The 19374-nt window shown below is 39.3% G+C and overlaps 1 protein-coding gene across 1 annotated transcript in view; it reads left to right on the top strand.

Moving 5' to 3' along the window:
• Positions 1–15650, top strand: part of cpne5b (copine Vb) — a 136358-nt gene extending 120708 nt beyond the window's left edge. The window contains exons 15-20 of the mRNA XM_028576783.1: positions 2516–2697; positions 2915–3042; positions 4489–4591; positions 12326–12383; positions 13023–13096; positions 14581–15650. Of these exons, the coding sequence (XP_028432584.1) occupies positions 2516–2697; positions 2915–3042; positions 4489–4591; positions 12326–12383; positions 13023–13096; positions 14581–14772 (737 nt within the window). The 3' untranslated portion in view covers positions 14773–15650. The remainder of the gene's footprint in view (positions 1–2515; positions 2698–2914; positions 3043–4488; positions 4592–12325; positions 12384–13022; positions 13097–14580) is intronic.
• Positions 15651–19374: the final 3724 nt, after the last annotated feature.

The following is a 19374-nucleotide window of genomic DNA, read 5'->3' as shown; positions in this document are numbered from 1 at the left end:
AACTATCTTACTACCTACATTAGTAACAACCAGCATTATTTCAAAACCTGTGTAAAAGTGAGTCTCAGACGGCATTTTCACCAACTTAAAAATATATTAAAAAGTGTATATTGGAAAATGTTACCAACCCTGCCTTTAACCATATGAATATATGTTTGTGTATCAAATTTCGTTTCATTTCAATTCAAAACTGGTCTGCAATATGTAATAATATAAGTAAAACAAACACATTTTTTATATCATATAAACCGTGAACATACAGGGTAGCTGAGTGGATCCATAAATAAATCAATTCATATAGATTTCATTGTACATAAGCCAGTCACATTTGGAGAGAGTAGCAAACTGACTGCCTTACTGAGGTTGGGATATGCCACAAACAACTTCCTGATCTTGATAATAAATGCAGTCTCTTGCCCCTCCATACTTATGTCAACAATTTGTCCCACATATGGTTTTCCCTCATACTTAAGACAAACTGTCCTTCTGTGTATCCTTCATCTGAAATGGTGGCTGAATCCTCAGCTTGGGCCTCTCCAATTGATGCACTTGATTAGGCACATGCATACAGCACCTGAGTAGAAGAGCTTCAAAAGGAGAGATTTATGTCAGTGACACGATTGTCTACAGTGATTGCAATAACTAGCTTCTACTCCATCAAATTGGGTTTGCCCAATTTACACATATGTAGGGTTTATACTGACTGGGCTTGGGGCTCTCTAGTGGGTAAGCTGGACTTTGATATTTATTGTTATATCTGCAGGAAATTACAATTCATATCATATGGTGTGACAATCAAATCATATGGTGTGACAGGCAGACATGTCACCCCATATGATGAAGTGTCACACCATATGATGTTTTCAGCACTTAGCACAACCTTGAGTCTTGTAGCTACACATTAGCATACTAAAAACATGCTAGCTATAACAAAGCAGAATAGATTTACATGTAATTATGACAAAATAATAAAATGTCTTTTGCATTTTTATGAAAAATGTGTCACACCAAAAGACATCTGGAAGTGGGACTTTTGTCAGAGTGTCAACAAGATCTGATTTATTGTAAATATAAAAATGATAACTCACCCCAGGTTGTACAGTAGAAATACACTGATAGTACTGTACAACTTTGCTGAAGAAGGTCCTCTCCTTTCCAAGGGTGTCAAAACAGTTGCCCGTTCAAATATCCCAAAATAGTGTCACACCATATGATTTTGATTTCTGTGACAAAATCCTTTTGATTAGAACTGACTCAAAACATTATGCTTGTAATTTGAAACGGGTAGGCTCACAAGTAGACATCTGTATTAATTTTCTGTATTTTTTTGAGAATTTTTGCATTTATTTTTCTTAGTTTTATTCAAGTTCTCACTTTGAGAAACAAGTGCCGGACAGTCACACCATATGAGTTTTGTTATGTTTGGTTGGAAATTGTGAAAAAATGAGTGATGATCTGTTTTAATGTTGAGTATGTTCACATAAAGCATAATGTTATGCACAATATTGAGAAGGTTTTTGGCAAATATATTTTTTATTCATACATGTTTGACACTGAAGACAGCAAAACTGCCATGTCACGTCATCCACCCATATATAAAAACCCAAATACCAACACATTCTGACCAGTCACAATAACTGATACAACCATACCATGACCAGCTAAGCCCTGCGCTGTGCCAGTGTTGCACGCTATACGTTATATTATAGAAAAGGACAGAAATGTGCTTAAAAAAGTAGCAGATGTCAATTTACATACATAACTTAACACATTCCAACTTCTGGTGTGGATAAAGTTACAATGCAAAGTTGCAGAGTCAAAGCACTTCCTTGTTGCTGAAACTCATAGGGTCAATAAACTGCAAATGTGCCGTTGATGAACAGAAATCTTGACAGGCGTGGCAACATTAACTAAGAGGGCGGGGCTTATCGAACTGTCCAAACTGCTGAGATTTCCAACCATGTTGTTGGTTAAGGTGACATACAATTTGTTGTTACACTCTAGACTACAGATAGAATCACCTATGCTACATTTTGTGAGCTCACAGCCTAACCAGGCAACCAGCAGGATTTCTGCTATCAGATAGCAAGTGCAACTAATCAGATGAGTACATGTCATTTCCTGAAACACACTCAGAATATCCCAGCTGACTATTAATGCTACATTTCTTAATGATGTGTTATTACAGAGGGGATATTTGAGAAGGTCACAGTTAGTGAGAAGCTTTCTAAATTCTCAATAATTAATGGAAGTATTACATTCTCACACTGGCTTTCCTCCCACTGTTTGTTAATGGATTGCCCTTGATTGTCGCACAAACTTCTGGATTTTAAGTTATGATTCATCATCCCTGAGGACTAAACATGAAAGTTCATGCCAATTGTGATCAAAAGCTGCAGCAAACTAAATTGTTTTTTAATAGTCTTTGCACAAAAACAGCCCATTGCATTCTAGAAGTGACGTCTTTGTCGCTCATTACCCACAATAACCTCAAGATTGACTGACTGGTTGATAGGTAACCCATCCCAGTCCACATCGCTGCACTACATGAACCCCTACCAGCTGAACGCTTACGCTATGGCCCTGAAGGCTGTCGGGGAGATCATTCAGGACTACGACAGTGACAAGATGTTCCCCGCTTTGGGCTTTGGAGCCAAACTGCCCCCTGATGGACGGGTTTCGCATGAGTTTCCACTGGTGAAGTCAACCTCTCCTTATTTCACTTTTGATTAATCAGTTCATTGAGTTTTTATCGAGGCTATTTCATGCTTATAATTTCCAACGTCCAAAATTGTTCCACTGAATCTTCTAATTTATTGTGTTGATCCTAAATTATGGATTTTGTGCATGACTAGGTTCATCAGAACCAAGTAAATGGCATCTAATGAACCCAGTATACTTTCTCCCCTTAAAGAATGGAAACCTGGAAAATCCATACTGCAATGGTATTGAGGGCATCTTAGAGGCATACCACCAGAGTCTGAAGACAGTGCAGCTGTACGGGCCAACTAACTTCGCTCCTGTGGTGAACCATGTTGCCAGGTAAGTGAACAATCCAGCTGGTGAATAGCTATCTTGTTAAAGTGGCAAAACAACAAGGACAAGACTACATAAATCTAGATCACTCCCTTCCATTTGTCAGGTTTATTGGAAACAGTAAGAGACTTGCATAATCTATTTTCACTTATGCTTCCATGTACCGGTATATAAATTGGTCTTTAGGCAGGAACACGCAAATTCAAAATGCAAGTTTGAATTTTATATTGTGATAGTTTCGACTTATTCATTTTTCCATTCAAATACTATAAACATATTGGCAATACAGTGAAACCTGCACAGGTTTTCTCACATATATTTTAAAAGTGTTTTGTATCTGCAGAGAGCAGGACACATTGTCCAATGCTTTTCCAACAAACCTACTGACAATTATATCATTGATCTGTTTATCATTTCTTCTTCTTCAATTGTTTAACAATTCAGAAGAATTCAGTTTTTTGTGCCACAATGTTAGCGAACAGATCATCAATATTATGATCTTCTATAAGATTCCAGTTATCCAAAATAACACATCAACATTTTTGACTGCTGGCCTCAGGTGGCTTTGATTTCCTGTGTCACTGCTTTTCTGACCCAGTACACTGATAACATATGTCCTGCCAGACACCACAAACAGGATGTAACATGTATGAATGTGAATTTAGATTGACTGACAGCTATCAAAAGAGTAGCAGATTTAGCTGATGGAATAGATATACTGACATATCATATATCATAAAACAAAAAAACTATGCAAACTGTGACATAATCGGAGTGGATTGTTGTGCCCCCGACACCCACTTCCACCTCTCACCAATTCCCTCACCATTTCATTTGTTGAGCCATATCTGGACAATTCCCCATCTGATTACCCCCATTATCCGTAATTAAAAATGGCACTCTGACAAAAATTGTTTTTAAACTGTGGCAGGGAGCCATAGCTTTGAGAAACCAGAACCAGTGTTGGTATTTAGCATTTGAATAGATGAACAAGTAGGAAGACATTTTTAACAAAAAGTGTTAATCTGTGAATCAAGCATTGTAAACCAGCTGTGTGTTAAACTTGATTGTTTGGGCTGATTGAATGTGAATGTGTATTTGTGAGGCATTTTAGTGAGTGTTACCTGAAGTACAGCAAAAACAAAAGACATTTTTTTATTGAATTTGAATTTGCCTGATAAGACATGGTTTTTTTTAGATTTATTTTCTACATCAAGGTTTAGATCCAATTTTAATCCATCAATAAATCCTTAAGTTAGATTTGCTCTTGCATTAATGAGATCATACAGCTCATCACTGTCTGCATCTCTGTCTGTCTGTCTGTCTCTGTTTGTGTGCATGTATGTGTGTGTGTGTGTGTGTGTGTGTGTGTGTGTGTGTGTGTGTGTGTGTGTGTGTGTGTGTGTGTGTGTGTGTGTGTGTGTGTGTGTGTATATGTGTGTGTGTGTGTAGGTATTCAGCAGCAGTGCAGGACGGCTCTCAGTACTTTGTGCTCCTCATCATCACAGACGGCGTCATTTCCGACATGGCCCAGACCAAAGAGGCCATTGTTAACGTAAGAATTTGGGTGGTGGTGGTGGGGGGGACTATATAAGGCTGGATATGTCAAGTCTCATCTGGAATAAACTAGAAGTAAGCACCTGAAGTGGAAAATGATTTTACCTTTTGGGAAATACACTCATTTGCCAAGAGTTAGATGAGAAGATTGATACCACGCTCATATTTGTAGGAGAAATATGAAGCAACAGCCAACAGCCTTGCATAAACACTGAAACAGGCGGAAACAAAAAGGTAACAAAATCTCTGACGGTTGCCTGGCAACATCATGGTGACGACAACACCATTATTACATTTTACTGGAATTGTGTTTTGTGATAGATAGATGGATGGATAGATGGATGTAAAAAAATTAAAAACTATTTTAGAAAGTTACTGCCACCAGCCAAGAGATCTATCTTCTAAGAGTCTAACAGATAATCCTCCCCATAAAACCACAACTTGTGGTTTTTACCCTTGTACGGATTAAATGAGATGAAAGATGTTAATTACTAATCTTCGGACAGAGACAGGCTAGCTGCTTCCTAAGCTAACCTAACCCACTGCTGTCTGTGGCGTCATATTTACTGTACAAACATGAGTGGCATGTCTTTTCATGCAATTATCTGCAAGAAAACAAATGTGTATTTCCCCAAATGTCCTACTATTCCTTTAAAACAACATATTAGGGCATTAGCCCAGCATGAATATGCAATATGCGATAGAATATCGCAATAACGATATTACTTGTGATAAATAAACAGATACTTAAGTGCACTCAGTGTCTTTTGCGATATGTCGCAGCCTTTCGCAATGTGTATATTGCGCCAGTTGATATCAAACGATAAAAAAAACAATATAATGTGCCGCCCTAATTGTCATAATGGATTCATATAACTGACAATTATTTTCTGTAATTGCAAGATCAATATATACACTAATGATTTACCTGACAACTATACCAAAGTAGCCCAACACCCAGGTTATGTTTTTGTTCTTGCTTGGAATTAATCCTCTACTGTCCTAAAGGAAATACAGCACTGAAAAAGATGTACCTGCTTCTGTAAATTAAAAAAAAACACATCATTGTGCTTTATTCCTCTGAGCTTTCACCAAAACCTTTTTTTTCCTCCCAGCTTTAAATAGTAGTTGGCTGGCTTCTTTCTTCTTCCTCTTTTCTCCCCCCTTCCTCCTCCTCAGCCCACCACAGGCACAGAACACCCAGCAGACTGGATTTAAAGGGAATTTGCGACTGTTAGTCAAAACATTAGAACAGCCACACCTTCCTTTTAAGATCTTGCCTGCTGCTCTATCTCACTGCCTCCACTCTGTCTACTGATGCTTCCACTGCTTTTCCTTTAACTCTCCACGGATCCTGGGCGAGGGGGAGGACACACTGCTGAGGTTATATTAAGTCTTTTCTCATATTTATTCATGCTGGAAGATTCCTTCAAGAAAAAGCAGTAGGAAGTGAGATGAAGCCTGAATGTGCTATACTCTCTGTATGTTGAGTACATCTGGAATGGGTTTACATTTGTGCACGCATGTGTTTGTGTGTGTTTCGGTCAATGTGTGGACATGTATCACTTGTCCCCCCTTGCGATTGCTAGGCCTGTGGTATTGCTGGTTGTAGAATTCTCCAAAACCAAATTGTAACCCAAAATGACTTACAGAAGGACCCCAAACCACTTAATAATAAGAACACTTAGGCTACTTCTTCATCAAAGGAAGACATTGTACTACTATGTTTACCTGAGAGAGAACGTGGCAGATTCAGAACTTAATCATAAAATATCACAATTAAAATGTGGAGTAATCTGACAGTAGTGCTACCCGGCCCGTTATGAGAGCCAGTGAGCAAATATCTGCGTTAATCAACCATCAGAAACGGAGCGAGTGGCCTACAGAGACAATTTCACATTTAGACACACATACCGAGGCGTCTCGCTTCATTAGATAGATATAGACTAGAGTTGGGCCGATTTCACCGGTCCGGTCCAGTGTATGAGGCTAAACCAGGTTGAATTTTTTGTTTTGTTTGTCACTATGTCACCTTCTGGGAAATTAAAAAGTAGCTTACATTAGCAACCTGTGCCGGCAGCGTCACGGCACTAAATCCAACTTGTATTGCAAGCAGTGTTGGGCAGTAGCATTACGAGTTCAACTTCTTCTAAAAAGTGTTGGCATTTTCTGAATCAAATAACTTGTCAGTAGCTTAAGTTAGCTCTTTTATTGATCAAGTAGTGCGTTAGCGTCCACCCAAGCTAACGTACATTTCTCCGAGCATTCTGAAGCTCAAGCACAGAGCTTTCTGCTGCGGTCTGAAATAAAACTGCTAACACGGACATGTGCCATTAAATGGATGTATAAAAAACAAATAGCTTTGATTTAGTAAATTACTATTAGTACCGCTATAGTCTGACGGCAATTTACTGCCTAGCCGAGCAGCGCTGTAAAGGAAATTACATTTCAGTAGCGGTGGGAGTATGGATAAGAGGGGGGGAATGGCCTAACCCAGATTTTCCACTGGGCACGTCTGTGGTGCGTTCCGGCTGCGCCACGGTTTTATTCATATCACACCGGGAGTGTCTCAGAAGCGGAGCATCTTGCCTGCCCGACTCACAGATTTCATTGTCTCTACAAGTGCTTGAAAGAACAATCACGTGTTTATTAAGCTAGTATCGACCTTCCACTCTAAACATTCCTGCAATTAAACTCCATGCCTTCTCCTTTCTGGTGTTGTCCTTATAAAAAGGGATGTGTGGTGTTGTATTATGTTTTTCCACCTCCAAGATGAATCTCTTGTCGTCCGTGGTGTTGTAGAGGAGACATAAACAATATTTGGGGGTGTCTTTTGGTAAATTGACTGGATGCTCTCGCTGTTTCACATCATGCCTGGCTCCACTTCATGTTTGAACGCCCCGCAGCTCGCATGAAAATAAATCTGCCGCGCATCTTTAGCGGCGCCTCCAGAACGCAGCGCAAACGCACCCGGTAGAAAATAGGGGTAATATAGACCCATGTGGTGAAACAATAAGGAGGTTTATCAGGCACAACAGAATTGGTTATACCACAGAAATCCATCCAGTCAATCACTCAGCTTCCCCCTCCTCTGCTCACAGCTCGGGTCCCTCTGCTGCCTCCTTCTCTCTCTGTGGAGCCCTCGCTCACAAATTCAAAGACTTGTGTTGTCTCTCTCTCCATCTCAAAGATGTAAATCTTTTCATCTGCTCTCTCCTTACTCTTGTCACCACATTCTGTCTATAACAAAACTCTCTGTTGTGAAATAATTTTAAAGGCAGCAGTCAGTGTTTTGTGCTTCTTCTCTTTATCAGTGCCGGGGCCCACTGAAAGTACTTCACAGCCATTTTAACTCCATTCACTTTGTATTGGATGCAGGACTTTTTGTGTAGGTGGTAACTGGATACCTGGTGATTCGAAACCAAGAAACAAGAACAGAAACAAGTACTGTAGCTACACACCTCTCCATGAATAGAGGCTACACAGGCCATTGCTCTGTATAAACTACTAAGTTTGCTCCAAAAGGATTCCGGCAGGATCCAAATTCCAGTGGTAATAGTTCTCACCTATTTCGTCACCCTGTCCTGATTCAACATTTTCACTTTCCTGAAGGTCGTAAACTTAAGCATATCGTACAATAATTGCTAAGCCCTGCCTACTCCGTTAATGTTGCTAGGTCCATCAAGCTTTCCATTCTCGCAGAGCAAATATGCAGTTTACAGTGATAGTGGTGGACAAAAGTAGATTTTATCAGTTGTAGTCAGCTAGCTAATTAAGCTAATGTAATCTTCGACTGTCTCTTAACGTTCCTAGCAGACTTGTTTTAAAAACGAGAACGCTGTAAAAGTTAGTTTTTTTAAATGCATTTGATAGCTTCACGTTATTGTGCAAAAAGACAGATGTTGTTGCACACACACACACACACACACGCACACACACACACACACACACACGGTTATAAGCTTCATTAATGCACGGCCCCCTGGACATGTGTGACTACATCGCCTTAATTGGCAATTACTGTTTAATGAAGGTTGTAGCCTCCAACAAGATTGTTTTTTTTGTCCTGTTAATTAGCAGGATATCTAACATTTTCTGTTATTAATAATATCAAATTTAAAACTAAACGATACTGTCTTGGCAGAGGTATGTGCTCTCTAAGTGCACAAATATAATTAAACTTATTCAAGATTAAAGTTATTAAAGTAAAATAATTGAAGCAGTGCAGAAAGAAAAGAAACTGAACCTATACTAATGCCAATTGGGGATGGTACAGTGACTCAGGAGACCTTGTGCTGACTGCACCTCTCCAAACATATATCCATAAACCTGTTCATGTATACATGTCCACATAAATTATGCAAGAACACACACCCATCAAAGCATGCACATGCATGACATTTGGATTCAAGCAGCACATGCAGAGTGAGATGTTGAAGTAATGAGTGTTGATTGATGCTGTTTTGTTGTCTCAACTGGATCTCCGCTGGCAGTCAAAGTGACAGAAGAATGGCAAAAGTAGGGCATGGTGGATTGCCAGGTTATTTTTGGTGGCATTTGATGTGTGCGAATATATCTAGTATGAGTGTTTGTGTGTGCGTGGGAGGACAGGCACTGACAGGAGTTGTGTTGAACACTGATAATCGCGCTGATGTGCTGCAGCTGAGACGGCGTCGAGTGAAACTGCTCGTACCCACGTACATTTGTCTTGTGCCAGAGATAAAACTGGACTTGTTATAACTGCTTTGTCAAAATATGTGACTGCAGAAAAAACTCATTACACATAATATAGGCTTTTGTATTGAGCATTTGTGCTGCCATCTTTCTGGAAATTACAACAGACAACAACATAGCCTTTTAGAGTGCAATGCAGTTGCTGTGACCAGTGTTGAGTAACGTAAAAAAGGTAAAGGTAAAGGTACTTTATTGTCACATACACATACATGTAGCAAAATTCATTCTCTGCATTTAACCCATCCCTCAAGGGAGTAGTGGGCAGCCAATCACAGCGCCCGGGTACCAAGATCTGAGCCAGTGCCTTGATCAAGGGCAGGGCACTGACTGGACAACCTAGTGCATGTTTTTTGATGAAAAAGTAGTGTAACGCGCTACTACTGAAAATTTGGTAACGAAACGTATATCCTTTTTCAATTCGGCGCAACGCTACTTTTCACAGGGACAGATTTGACAGCGACACTGCCTTCTCAGCTGCGCGCTCAGCTACACACTAACACCGTGTAACGCCAATGTGCATTCAATCCGCGCTGGACTCGTTCATAATCTATCAGCCGTCACTCTGTGAGTAGAGAATCCAGTCTGCAGTGTAGTTCAGACACTTCACTGATAAACCATAGACTGGCTTTATTGCCAACAACTCTCAGTTCTTTTAAATTAAGGCTGAAGACATTTCTTTTTGATGTTGCCTTTCTTTAAATAATTGTTAATTTCTTATACTGAAGTTGCAATGTTGAAATTGTATGAAAATCTATATAAGCATATAAAGAGAAATTAAAAAGTAAGACCGGTGGGACCGGTCCGTTCTGGGAACAGCAAGGATTGCGGGTGGATTACATGTATAGTCCCATACTAGCACCATAAAATCTCGTATTGTATCTGCTTTTATATTTTTAACTGTTTTTAACTGCTCTTTAATGTTTAATTTCTTATACTGCACTGTAACTTTTATTCTTATATTTTAATCGTTTTTATGTAAAGCACTTTGAATTGCCCTGTTGCTGAAATGTGCTATACAAATAAAGCTGCCTTGCCTTGCCTTTATGGTCAAAGACAGTTTTTGTATAATTAACTTTAGTCTCGGCCAGAGACGCCAGCTTTTATAAGTAACATAAAAGTAACGAGTAAAGTAAAAAGTTACTTTCCATAGGGGGTAACTAAGTAAAGTAACAGATTAGTTTTTAAAGAAGTAACGAGTAACGAGCAAACACTACTTTTTAAAAGTAACTTCCCCAACACTGACTGTGACTCAAGCAGAGTGTAAAGAAAATCACTTTAGTTGCATTGAATAAAAGTCAGATGATCAAAGCCTTTAGATTTTATTCATAAAGATCTTTCTGAAAGAATCTGTTTTGGTTGCTTGAAGGGAAAAGAAATTACCACAACATACAGTGTGTAAGCATATGGGTTACTTGTGCTGGTTATAATATGTTGAAACATCAACAGCTGCTAGATGTGTTGGCACCAGAGATTAGAAATTCATGGTTCCAAGATGATGTACCCTAGACTTTGGTGATCTCCTGCATTTTCCTCCAGCGCCACTTTTGTGTGAAATGTCTAGACAAATATTGGATGGCTTTCAATGAAATGTGGTATTTTTGTCCCTCTCAGAGTACATTGTATTAACTTTGGTGACCCTCTGTAATTTCAGTTTGTCCAATTGTTTTATTATCTAATACTTGCAAAAAAAATAATGACATTCCCTTTAGTCTTGGCTATATTTTATGTTTAGTGCTAATTAGCAAATGTTAGCATGCTAACATGATAAAACTAAGATGGTGAACATGGTTCATTTCCCTGCCCTAGTGTATGTGTTTTTCGTAAATGTTGGTATATTTTGCGGTTGACTGATTCTCAATCCAGATTGTGCCTTTGTTTGGAGACGGTAAACCTCCACAGAAGAAAGACTAACAGCAGTTATGCTATCTGACCTGAGGTGTGGCTTGGGAGTGGCTGGGCGGATGACTGAGGATGGTCGCTTTACTGATTGAAGTTGGCACCTCCTCCTTCTCCCTCCTCTCCCAGCTCACAAATGCCAATATGCCACACCTGCTTGCCATGTAAGACCTAGTCTGTCAAAACGCATGTACTGTACATTGCTGAGCAAAAGCCCGACATCCGGCGCCTGATGTTCCTCCCCTCTCGCAATATCCGCTATCGGGGCTTAGCGCGGATCAGGGCGGTTGTGATTGGTTTAAAGAAATACAAACAAGCCACAGTGTTTTTTTACCCCCTATCTCAGAATAGATAGATGATGTAGCCAGACCATGCTGCAGTGCTGACACAGTGCTGTGGAGATAGGTCTGGCAATGCAAGACTATATAAGACCTTATCAAGGTGTCTGCCAACACTTTTTTTCCTCCCGGTGAACAAATGTCACCGTTCAGCCTCAACCAGCTTCTTAAGAGTGTTTAATATCAAAACACAAATCTTTTTGCAGGTCAGCATTTACAAGCAATCCAAGCTACCAAATATTCTGTGGATAAATTTGATTTCTTTTTTTTTTTTTATGCTATGAAAACAGCTTCAGTACTGATACTACTGACCAGTTGTCCCATTATCTCGGGGGACGCTGTTAGTGTTGTCAGCAAGTTTAATCTCCACTCCCAAGCCTGATAACCAGCATTCAGTGGGCAAATACATTGTGTGTCATCCAAAGATAAGTCCCGGGGATCATTCATACGACAGGAAATTGGATTCGGGGACATAAAACATCTGGAATAAGGAAAGCAGAGTCAAAAACAAGTTTCTGTTGAAACATTTCCCAGTTTTGCTGTCTTTCTCTGACTTCCTGACACTAACTTGCCTTTTTTCTCTCTCTGGAGGCCTTGTCTTACTTTAAAGGTTAATCCTATAGTTAAAGGGTGATACTGAACATTAGTGTGGTTGTAACCGTTGTGGGTGAGCACTGTTAACAGCTATAATGTCTGATATACAGTACATGTTTGTTAAGAAAAATAAAAGAAAATTCACTTGTTCTTTTTTGATTCCTCTGCAGGGTGCCAAGCTTCCCATGTCCATCATCATAGTTGGAGTGGGTCAGGCTGAGTTTGACGGTACAGTGACTTTAGTGTTTTTGACTGCATTAACGTAATGATTATATATTCTGGCAATGTTGTTATGGCAGACACATACAATGTATCATAGTAAAGAAAACCTCATATTCTGACCTTTTTTATTTTATCTTGCCTACATAATCAAGTCAGTTAAACAGATTTAGACATGGGCCAATAATTGACTTTTTAATTTCATACAACTCACAGGCTATTACTGTTACAGCCAGCGCTAACCTCTCGAGCACCAGTTCAGAAAGGAACACCAGAGAGAAAATTACTGTACAAACTCATTTGAGTCAGTAGAGAAGGGAATGGGTGGGTGGATGCATGCATAACTGTAGAAGACATGGCTGAGGTTAATTGCTGTGTTTGCAGTACTTAGGTAATCCTGAATTGCACAGAGACTATAATAAATTGATTTATTTGTTAATTAAACCTGCAATAAAGTCAGATTACAGCTCAACATCCTCTATCCTTTACCAATGCTAAAGCAAAAATATGTTATTAATATGATGTATGATAACTAAACCTGTGCATCAGCAGAGTACCAACCGTGTGTGTGTGTGTGTGTGTGTATGTGTGTGTGTGTGTGTGTGTGTGTGTGTGTGTGTGTGTGTGTGTGTGTGTGTGATCTTTCAGCTATGGTGGAGCTGGATGGTGATGACATCAGAATCTCGTCCCGGGGGAAACTGGCAGAGAGAGACATTGTTCAGGTGACCAGGCACTGGAAAAACAAGTTCACACAATTTCAGGAATAACTCAGATATACAGATATTATTTATAGGCAATGGTGTTTGTCGTGATTTACAGTATATGGGTCATATTTTGACATATGCATTTGAAATTCATGCTGTTTCCTCAGTTGTGCTGATACATTAAAATGTTTCTGACAAAACACCATCTGTTGGCACTGACAACTCTAACAGATTAGGACATCTGTGTGTGCTTCCTGTGCATTCCCATGGAGACAAGCACGTTAAAAAATTGACATTATGTGTCACTATAGAAAACCATAGGCGTCTTATTCACAGAACTTTAGACTTCAGACTCATCATCTTTCTGTTCCCGTAGTGTCAAAACTAAAGAGTTAAGTATCTGACTAGTGGGCAACGGACAATGTGCAGGGTTTCCCAAAGTTTTAAAGTGCCCATATTATGAAAAGATTTGGGGTGTTATTTTGTGTCTCTGGTGCTTCCACATGCAAACTTGGAAAAAACTAAACATCCATGCTGTTTTGAGTGAGATACGGGTTTCTGTATATAACCTGCCTTCAGAGCTGTTCAAAATCTGCAGGGCTTTCTACGTCACTAGCCGAAACGAGGGGGCTAGCGCTAGCATGCTAGCGGTTTGCCCCATCGTTCTCAATGGTAAAACACTGCTACAACACACACAAGTTCACCATAATCTACAAAAGAACTACTTACATGTCCCTGTTCTGCAGGTGTTCCGCGCAAAGTTGGAACTGTGCCCTCGTTTAGAAGAAGTCTCCCGGCTTATCCTGCCTTGTACTGACTGAAGTTAGAGAAACAGCTAGCTAGCTGATGTGATCCTTACCTAGCTACTGTGCATGTGCAACTCGCAACAAAGATGGTACAGAAGTGAGATGTCTCACTCTGTAGCTAAAACAGAGACCTGAACACACAGGGTGAAAAGAGGAGCTGCAGCAATGTGCAGTACAACAAAAATATGGTGTTTTTTGAAAATTAAACCATGTAAACCTATTCTGTTACAGTCTCAAAATACAATTATGAACCTGAAAATGAGCATAATATGGGCTCTTTAAAGAGAGATGTTGTGGTTCGGGTGGTTTACCACCTCTGCTTAATAGTTTCCTGGGGAAACCCTGATGTGCTATTTCAAATAATACAAAAGACAGAAAAATCCAAAGTCATTTTGTCAAACCCCAGTAGAAAAACATCTCTTTTCACTTGGGCGTGAGTGCAGGATTAGTGACGGATCAGCATACTAAAGCTTGCAGGATCTGGCAACTGTTGACTAACATAGGGGCTTAAACATGAGCCCTCTGGATTTCTCCATTCAGCATATCACCCTGCTCACAAAACCTTCTTGAGTACATTGTCAAAAATTATTTAGAGCTTTTGATGAATCACTTCAACAAAATCCCTAGATGGAATTATGCTAGACAGAGGAAACCATATGTTGTCAAGTTTTGACACCTTCTTCTCTTCCTACTCAGTTTGTTCCCTTCAGAGATTATATGGACCGGACAGGCAACCATGTGTTAAGCATGGCTCGGCTCGCTAAAGATGTGCTAGCGGAGATCCCCGACCAGTTCATCTCTTACATGAAGAGCCGGGGGATCAAACCCAACCCAGCACCACCTCCCTACACACCGCCTGGACACACACACCACCACACACTGATCTGAGGCCCTCCTCTTGGCTTTTCACTGAGGACTGACAGCATGCAGCAGCCACTCAGAGTCCAGTGGGAACTCTCTTCCTCCTGTTTTTTGGTACAAACAGGAGCCGAGGCACCAGGAAATGGGTGTTGAATTTAGTGCCGTATTTTTCCTAGTGACTATTGGAGCCGCATTTTTTGGGGTTTGTTTTGCTGTGATTTATTAATTATTTTTAATTATTTTTGGATGATTTTCCTTAAAGAGAGGCTCAAACTGTCCAGAACTCGTTGGTGAAAGCCTTTTAATCCCACACTGAGGCATCGACTGTTTTACGTCTAATTTGACAGCAGGTTGGTTCAAAAAGGTCATGTTGTGGTTAAAACTTGTGCCTGTCTGTGGTCGTTTCTCTAATCGTATCAGGACATGTGAACTTTGACCTAAGCCTTGCTTGTTAGTCATTGGTGTGGCCTAATGCAGTGATATTTTTTAGGCACCTTTTTCCTTCTGGAATTTGTTTTTATATTGGGGAATTATCTCCATATCTGCTAATGCATCGGTTATGATGAAGGAAAAACTACAGGTACTGTATGTAGTTTACAGTTTATGACGTTACAAACATTAATCAGGCTTTTCATACCATGAGGTGTCACCTCATCTCTTCTTTATTAGGTAAATGTTTATAAGAGCATGTTGTATGAGAAGTGACTTCCCCCATATCCCAGTATATTTATTCTCCAGTGTTATTCAGAGTGGCATGGACATTTGATAGTCGATTAGTTTTGAAGTGGTCATCAATTATTTTCAAGGGATTGCAGATAAAAAGCACAGCCTGTCTCTGTACCAAGGACAAGATAATGATGATGCTACCAGGTTAATTATACCATATATAATCATTTTGAGTCACTTTGTACTGTAGCTGCAATTTATCAAAAAATATGACTTGTTTAAGGTTCTCATTAAGAATGAATAAATTCCCATGAGGAAGATTTTGCACAAGAGGAATATTAACCCATTAATTATAACCTCAGTTTCTTCCACAAAAAGTGTATTGCTTTTGCAATATACCCTACAGTAAATACAAAATACAATAAGTAAAAGACAGACCGTGACACAGGAAAAATAAATAGGGGACACAAAATAAACCAAAACATGTAAAAAATACTATTTATAGCGGGCACTAGAGCTGCCAAGATTCATTGATTAATCAATTAGTTGTCAACTCTTAAATTAATCGCCAACTATTTTGATAATTGATTAGTTGGTTTGAGTAATTTCCTTGATTCCAGCTTCTTAAATGTGAATACTTTCTAGTTTCTTCTCTCCTCTGTGACAGTAAACTGAATATCTTTGAGTTGTGGACAAAACAAGACATTTGAGGACGTCATCTTGGGCTTTTGGGAAACACTGATCCACAGTTTTCACCATTTTCTGACATTTTAAAGACCAAACAACTAATCGATTAATCAAGAAACAAAATCAACAGATTAACTGACTATGAAAATAATCGTTAATTGCAGCCCTGGCGGGCACCTTCTCCACATTACTTTGTTGTAATTTGACTAATTATTGATTGAAGGTTGATGCCACTTATAAAAATCTATAACTTTAACTTTTTTTATAACTTTTTGGTTGATGCATACATTGATGCGTATATGCTACTGTACATATTAATAAAACAAATGTGTACTTTATCAAAATATCACTAACTGAAACACAGCAACAAGGGGGAAAGGTAGAACACCAATGCAGGAATACAGGTTGGTTTATGTTGCAAAAGGATTTGGGGGAACCAAAGGGACATAGTGATTAATTGGGGCCACATCTAAGTTTTGCACCAGGGCCCAGTAGAAAGTTAACCCGGCCCTGATACGAAACCAAACACACCACCTCTGCAACACAGAGGCTCCCATGTCAGTGGAAATCTGTAAGCCCCCAGCAGCCACGCATCAGCAGCCACATAACCTCCGTGGTCACAGACTTCACACTGTAAGTCGGTACTATCACAGCCAGTGTTCCTCACTGGAGATTTACTTTTCATACAGCCTGGTCCTTGCAGCAGTGTATTTCAAGTCTCTGGTGGGAGACAGTTCACAAGTGGTCTACAGGGCTTTAGGATTTATGTTCATTATAATCAGTGCATAAGTAATTCTTTCATGTGTAAACACATTAACAATCTGTCTATACCACAGGGTAATGAGGGATCCTTTTGTGCCAATCTTGGATTGGCTTTCTGTAGCCTCCTGCCATCTCTAATGTCAGGTTAGTGTTAAGAAACAAAAACAAACTGGCTTTCAAGTAGCAAATCCAATTTTAACGCATCAGTAACAAAGCTTGATATTTGAGATGCATCCTTGCACATTGATGCAACAACAAGCCCTGACAGCATGTGTCGCCTACAATAATGCAGAGATCATCCTGTAAAATTTAAGAAAATTAAGTAATATAATCAGTAGGCACACAGGGTTCATAAGTAGGACTAGGCCATAACATCCACAAGGAGGAGATTTTTTGATAAAAGTACAGAATACAATGTAACACTCAAATCTTCTGCCATCATGCCTGTAATCTGACAAATCAATTAGTATTTATGCTCAAATTGCAGTGACAGTTTTTTTCCAGTGTTTTTTTTTCCCTCTCATCGTGTATAGTGACTAGGCACTGTGTATAATGCTAGTCAACTAGGCACATAATGCCTTTCTACTTTAGGCTTTGTACTTAAGGAACAAGACACCATAAAAATAAAAAATGCAGTAGACAAAAGAAGGCTAAAATTGAAGGCAGACATACACATGTTGCATAAAAAGGTTATTTCCATGGCTTGCAGTTTCTTCTTTTACTAAGTTTGAATTGTTTGCCACGATAGCAGTGAGCCTGTGGGGATGCCAATGTCAGACATTCCACCACTTTGGTCCAGACTGAAATGTCTCCACAACTACTAGATCGATTTTCATGAAATTTGGGTTCAGACATCATCCCCTGACTTTTCCTGTAGAGTCATTATCAAGTCAAAATTTCAACTGTTAGAATGCTAACGCACTAAAGTAAGATGGTTAACATGATTAACATTACCCGCTAAACAGCAGCGCCATTGCTGCATCCTGGGCTTAGCGCTGCTCAAAACGATTGTGATTGGTTTAAAAGATATACAAATGATTTTTTTCCCCCTATACCAGAATGTTTACTCGTGCAGCCAGACAACACTCCAGCGCTGACACAGCATGTTGATGTTAACATTCAGCTCAAAGCAAGTGCAGCCTCACAGAACTGCTAGCATAGCTGTACCTTGTTTGTGTCTTCTTTTATTTTAGCATTACATAGACACAAACTAATTCTAAATCTTACTTCAACTTTTTCCATCTTTGTCACTCTTTTCCCCGCAGCTGTTCTTCTTAGTATGATTGTTCCAGTTTCACTCAGTTTTGTTTGCTACTTAACCTTCATGTGGCCCTCATTGGTGTGAAGAGTAAACAAACACAAAAACAATGCTAAAAAACAATAGACTGTAAAAGGTGTCCTTTCCTTTTAAACTGACAAAATGAGGCAGAGGCAGAATTAATCTAAGGTTCTATTCAAATGTCTAATGTAGCAAACTAAAGGCCTTAACAAAGTGAAAGGCAGTCACTGCATCTCATTTAGTCCTGTATTAAAAATCAGCTCAGGTGGATAAGTATGGCTCTTGGGTGGATAAGATGAAATTATTTGAGGGTGTTCAAAATGGCAAATAGCTGTGTGCTTGTGAATCTTTGTGTGTTCAAAGAGGGGAAACCGTTAACAGTGGAGTGGACTGCTATTAGAATGTAAAGTGTATGAACAGCTGGTTTGCATATAGATCCCAACAGCACTTTATCCTTGCGAGGAGTGCTCATTGTACATGATGGATATGTTTTTAGGAATATTGCTGTATTGAAGAAATGTATTTATTTTTGGAGTTTGTATGACAAGCCATCGCTCCTGTAGTCTAAGTCACTAAGGTGACCTCATAACACCCTAAAATGTATAAGTGTGATGGATCGACTGCATGTTTTCTTGGGGTGGCATCAAAGAGTGCCGTCATCTGTATAATAGGAACCAGCCCAAACAGATTACATGCATGTCAGTGCCAAACACGGCAGTAAGCTCTGTGGACTGTTTGCTATTTCCTATCTCTTGTGCCCGGCTCTCCAAACATTTGTCTCACCAGTGGTTATAAACCGTAGCAAAATTAGCATGTTACAGTTAGCGCATTTTTTTATTATTGTTTTTTGTCTAATCCCACTATTTCTGTTTATATCTCTTCAGTTTTCTGATTCGCATGACTCCCTACTTTCCTTTAAATGGGTTTTTAAAATTGTACATGATTATTGTCATATGGTGGGTTGTGAAATGCTTTGTATTGGATTGCCTTAACTTAAAATGAATTAAAAAATGCCTACTTTTATAAAAGTTCTTGGAGCTTTATACTTTAATATCAATGTCAGTGTTTAATTTGTTAGTTAAAAAGCAGCAACGCTGAAGTTCATTTTTAAAATGGAATCGGGCTGCTGGTTGCTGATAAGCTGAGAGGGGCTGAGTGCCAACTGCTTTAGGTAAACTCAAACATTCAGGTTATTTTCACTTTCACAACATTGATATTCCTACAAAACAAAACTG

This window comes from Perca flavescens, chromosome 4, assembly GCF_004354835.1.
Source record: "Perca flavescens isolate YP-PL-M2 chromosome 4, PFLA_1.0, whole genome shotgun sequence".
In the NCBI taxonomy this organism is placed as follows: domain Eukaryota; kingdom Metazoa; phylum Chordata; class Actinopteri; order Perciformes; family Percidae; genus Perca; species Perca flavescens.
Note: the sequence above shows the minus strand (reverse complement) of the source record. Positions and strands in the feature narration are given on the sequence as shown.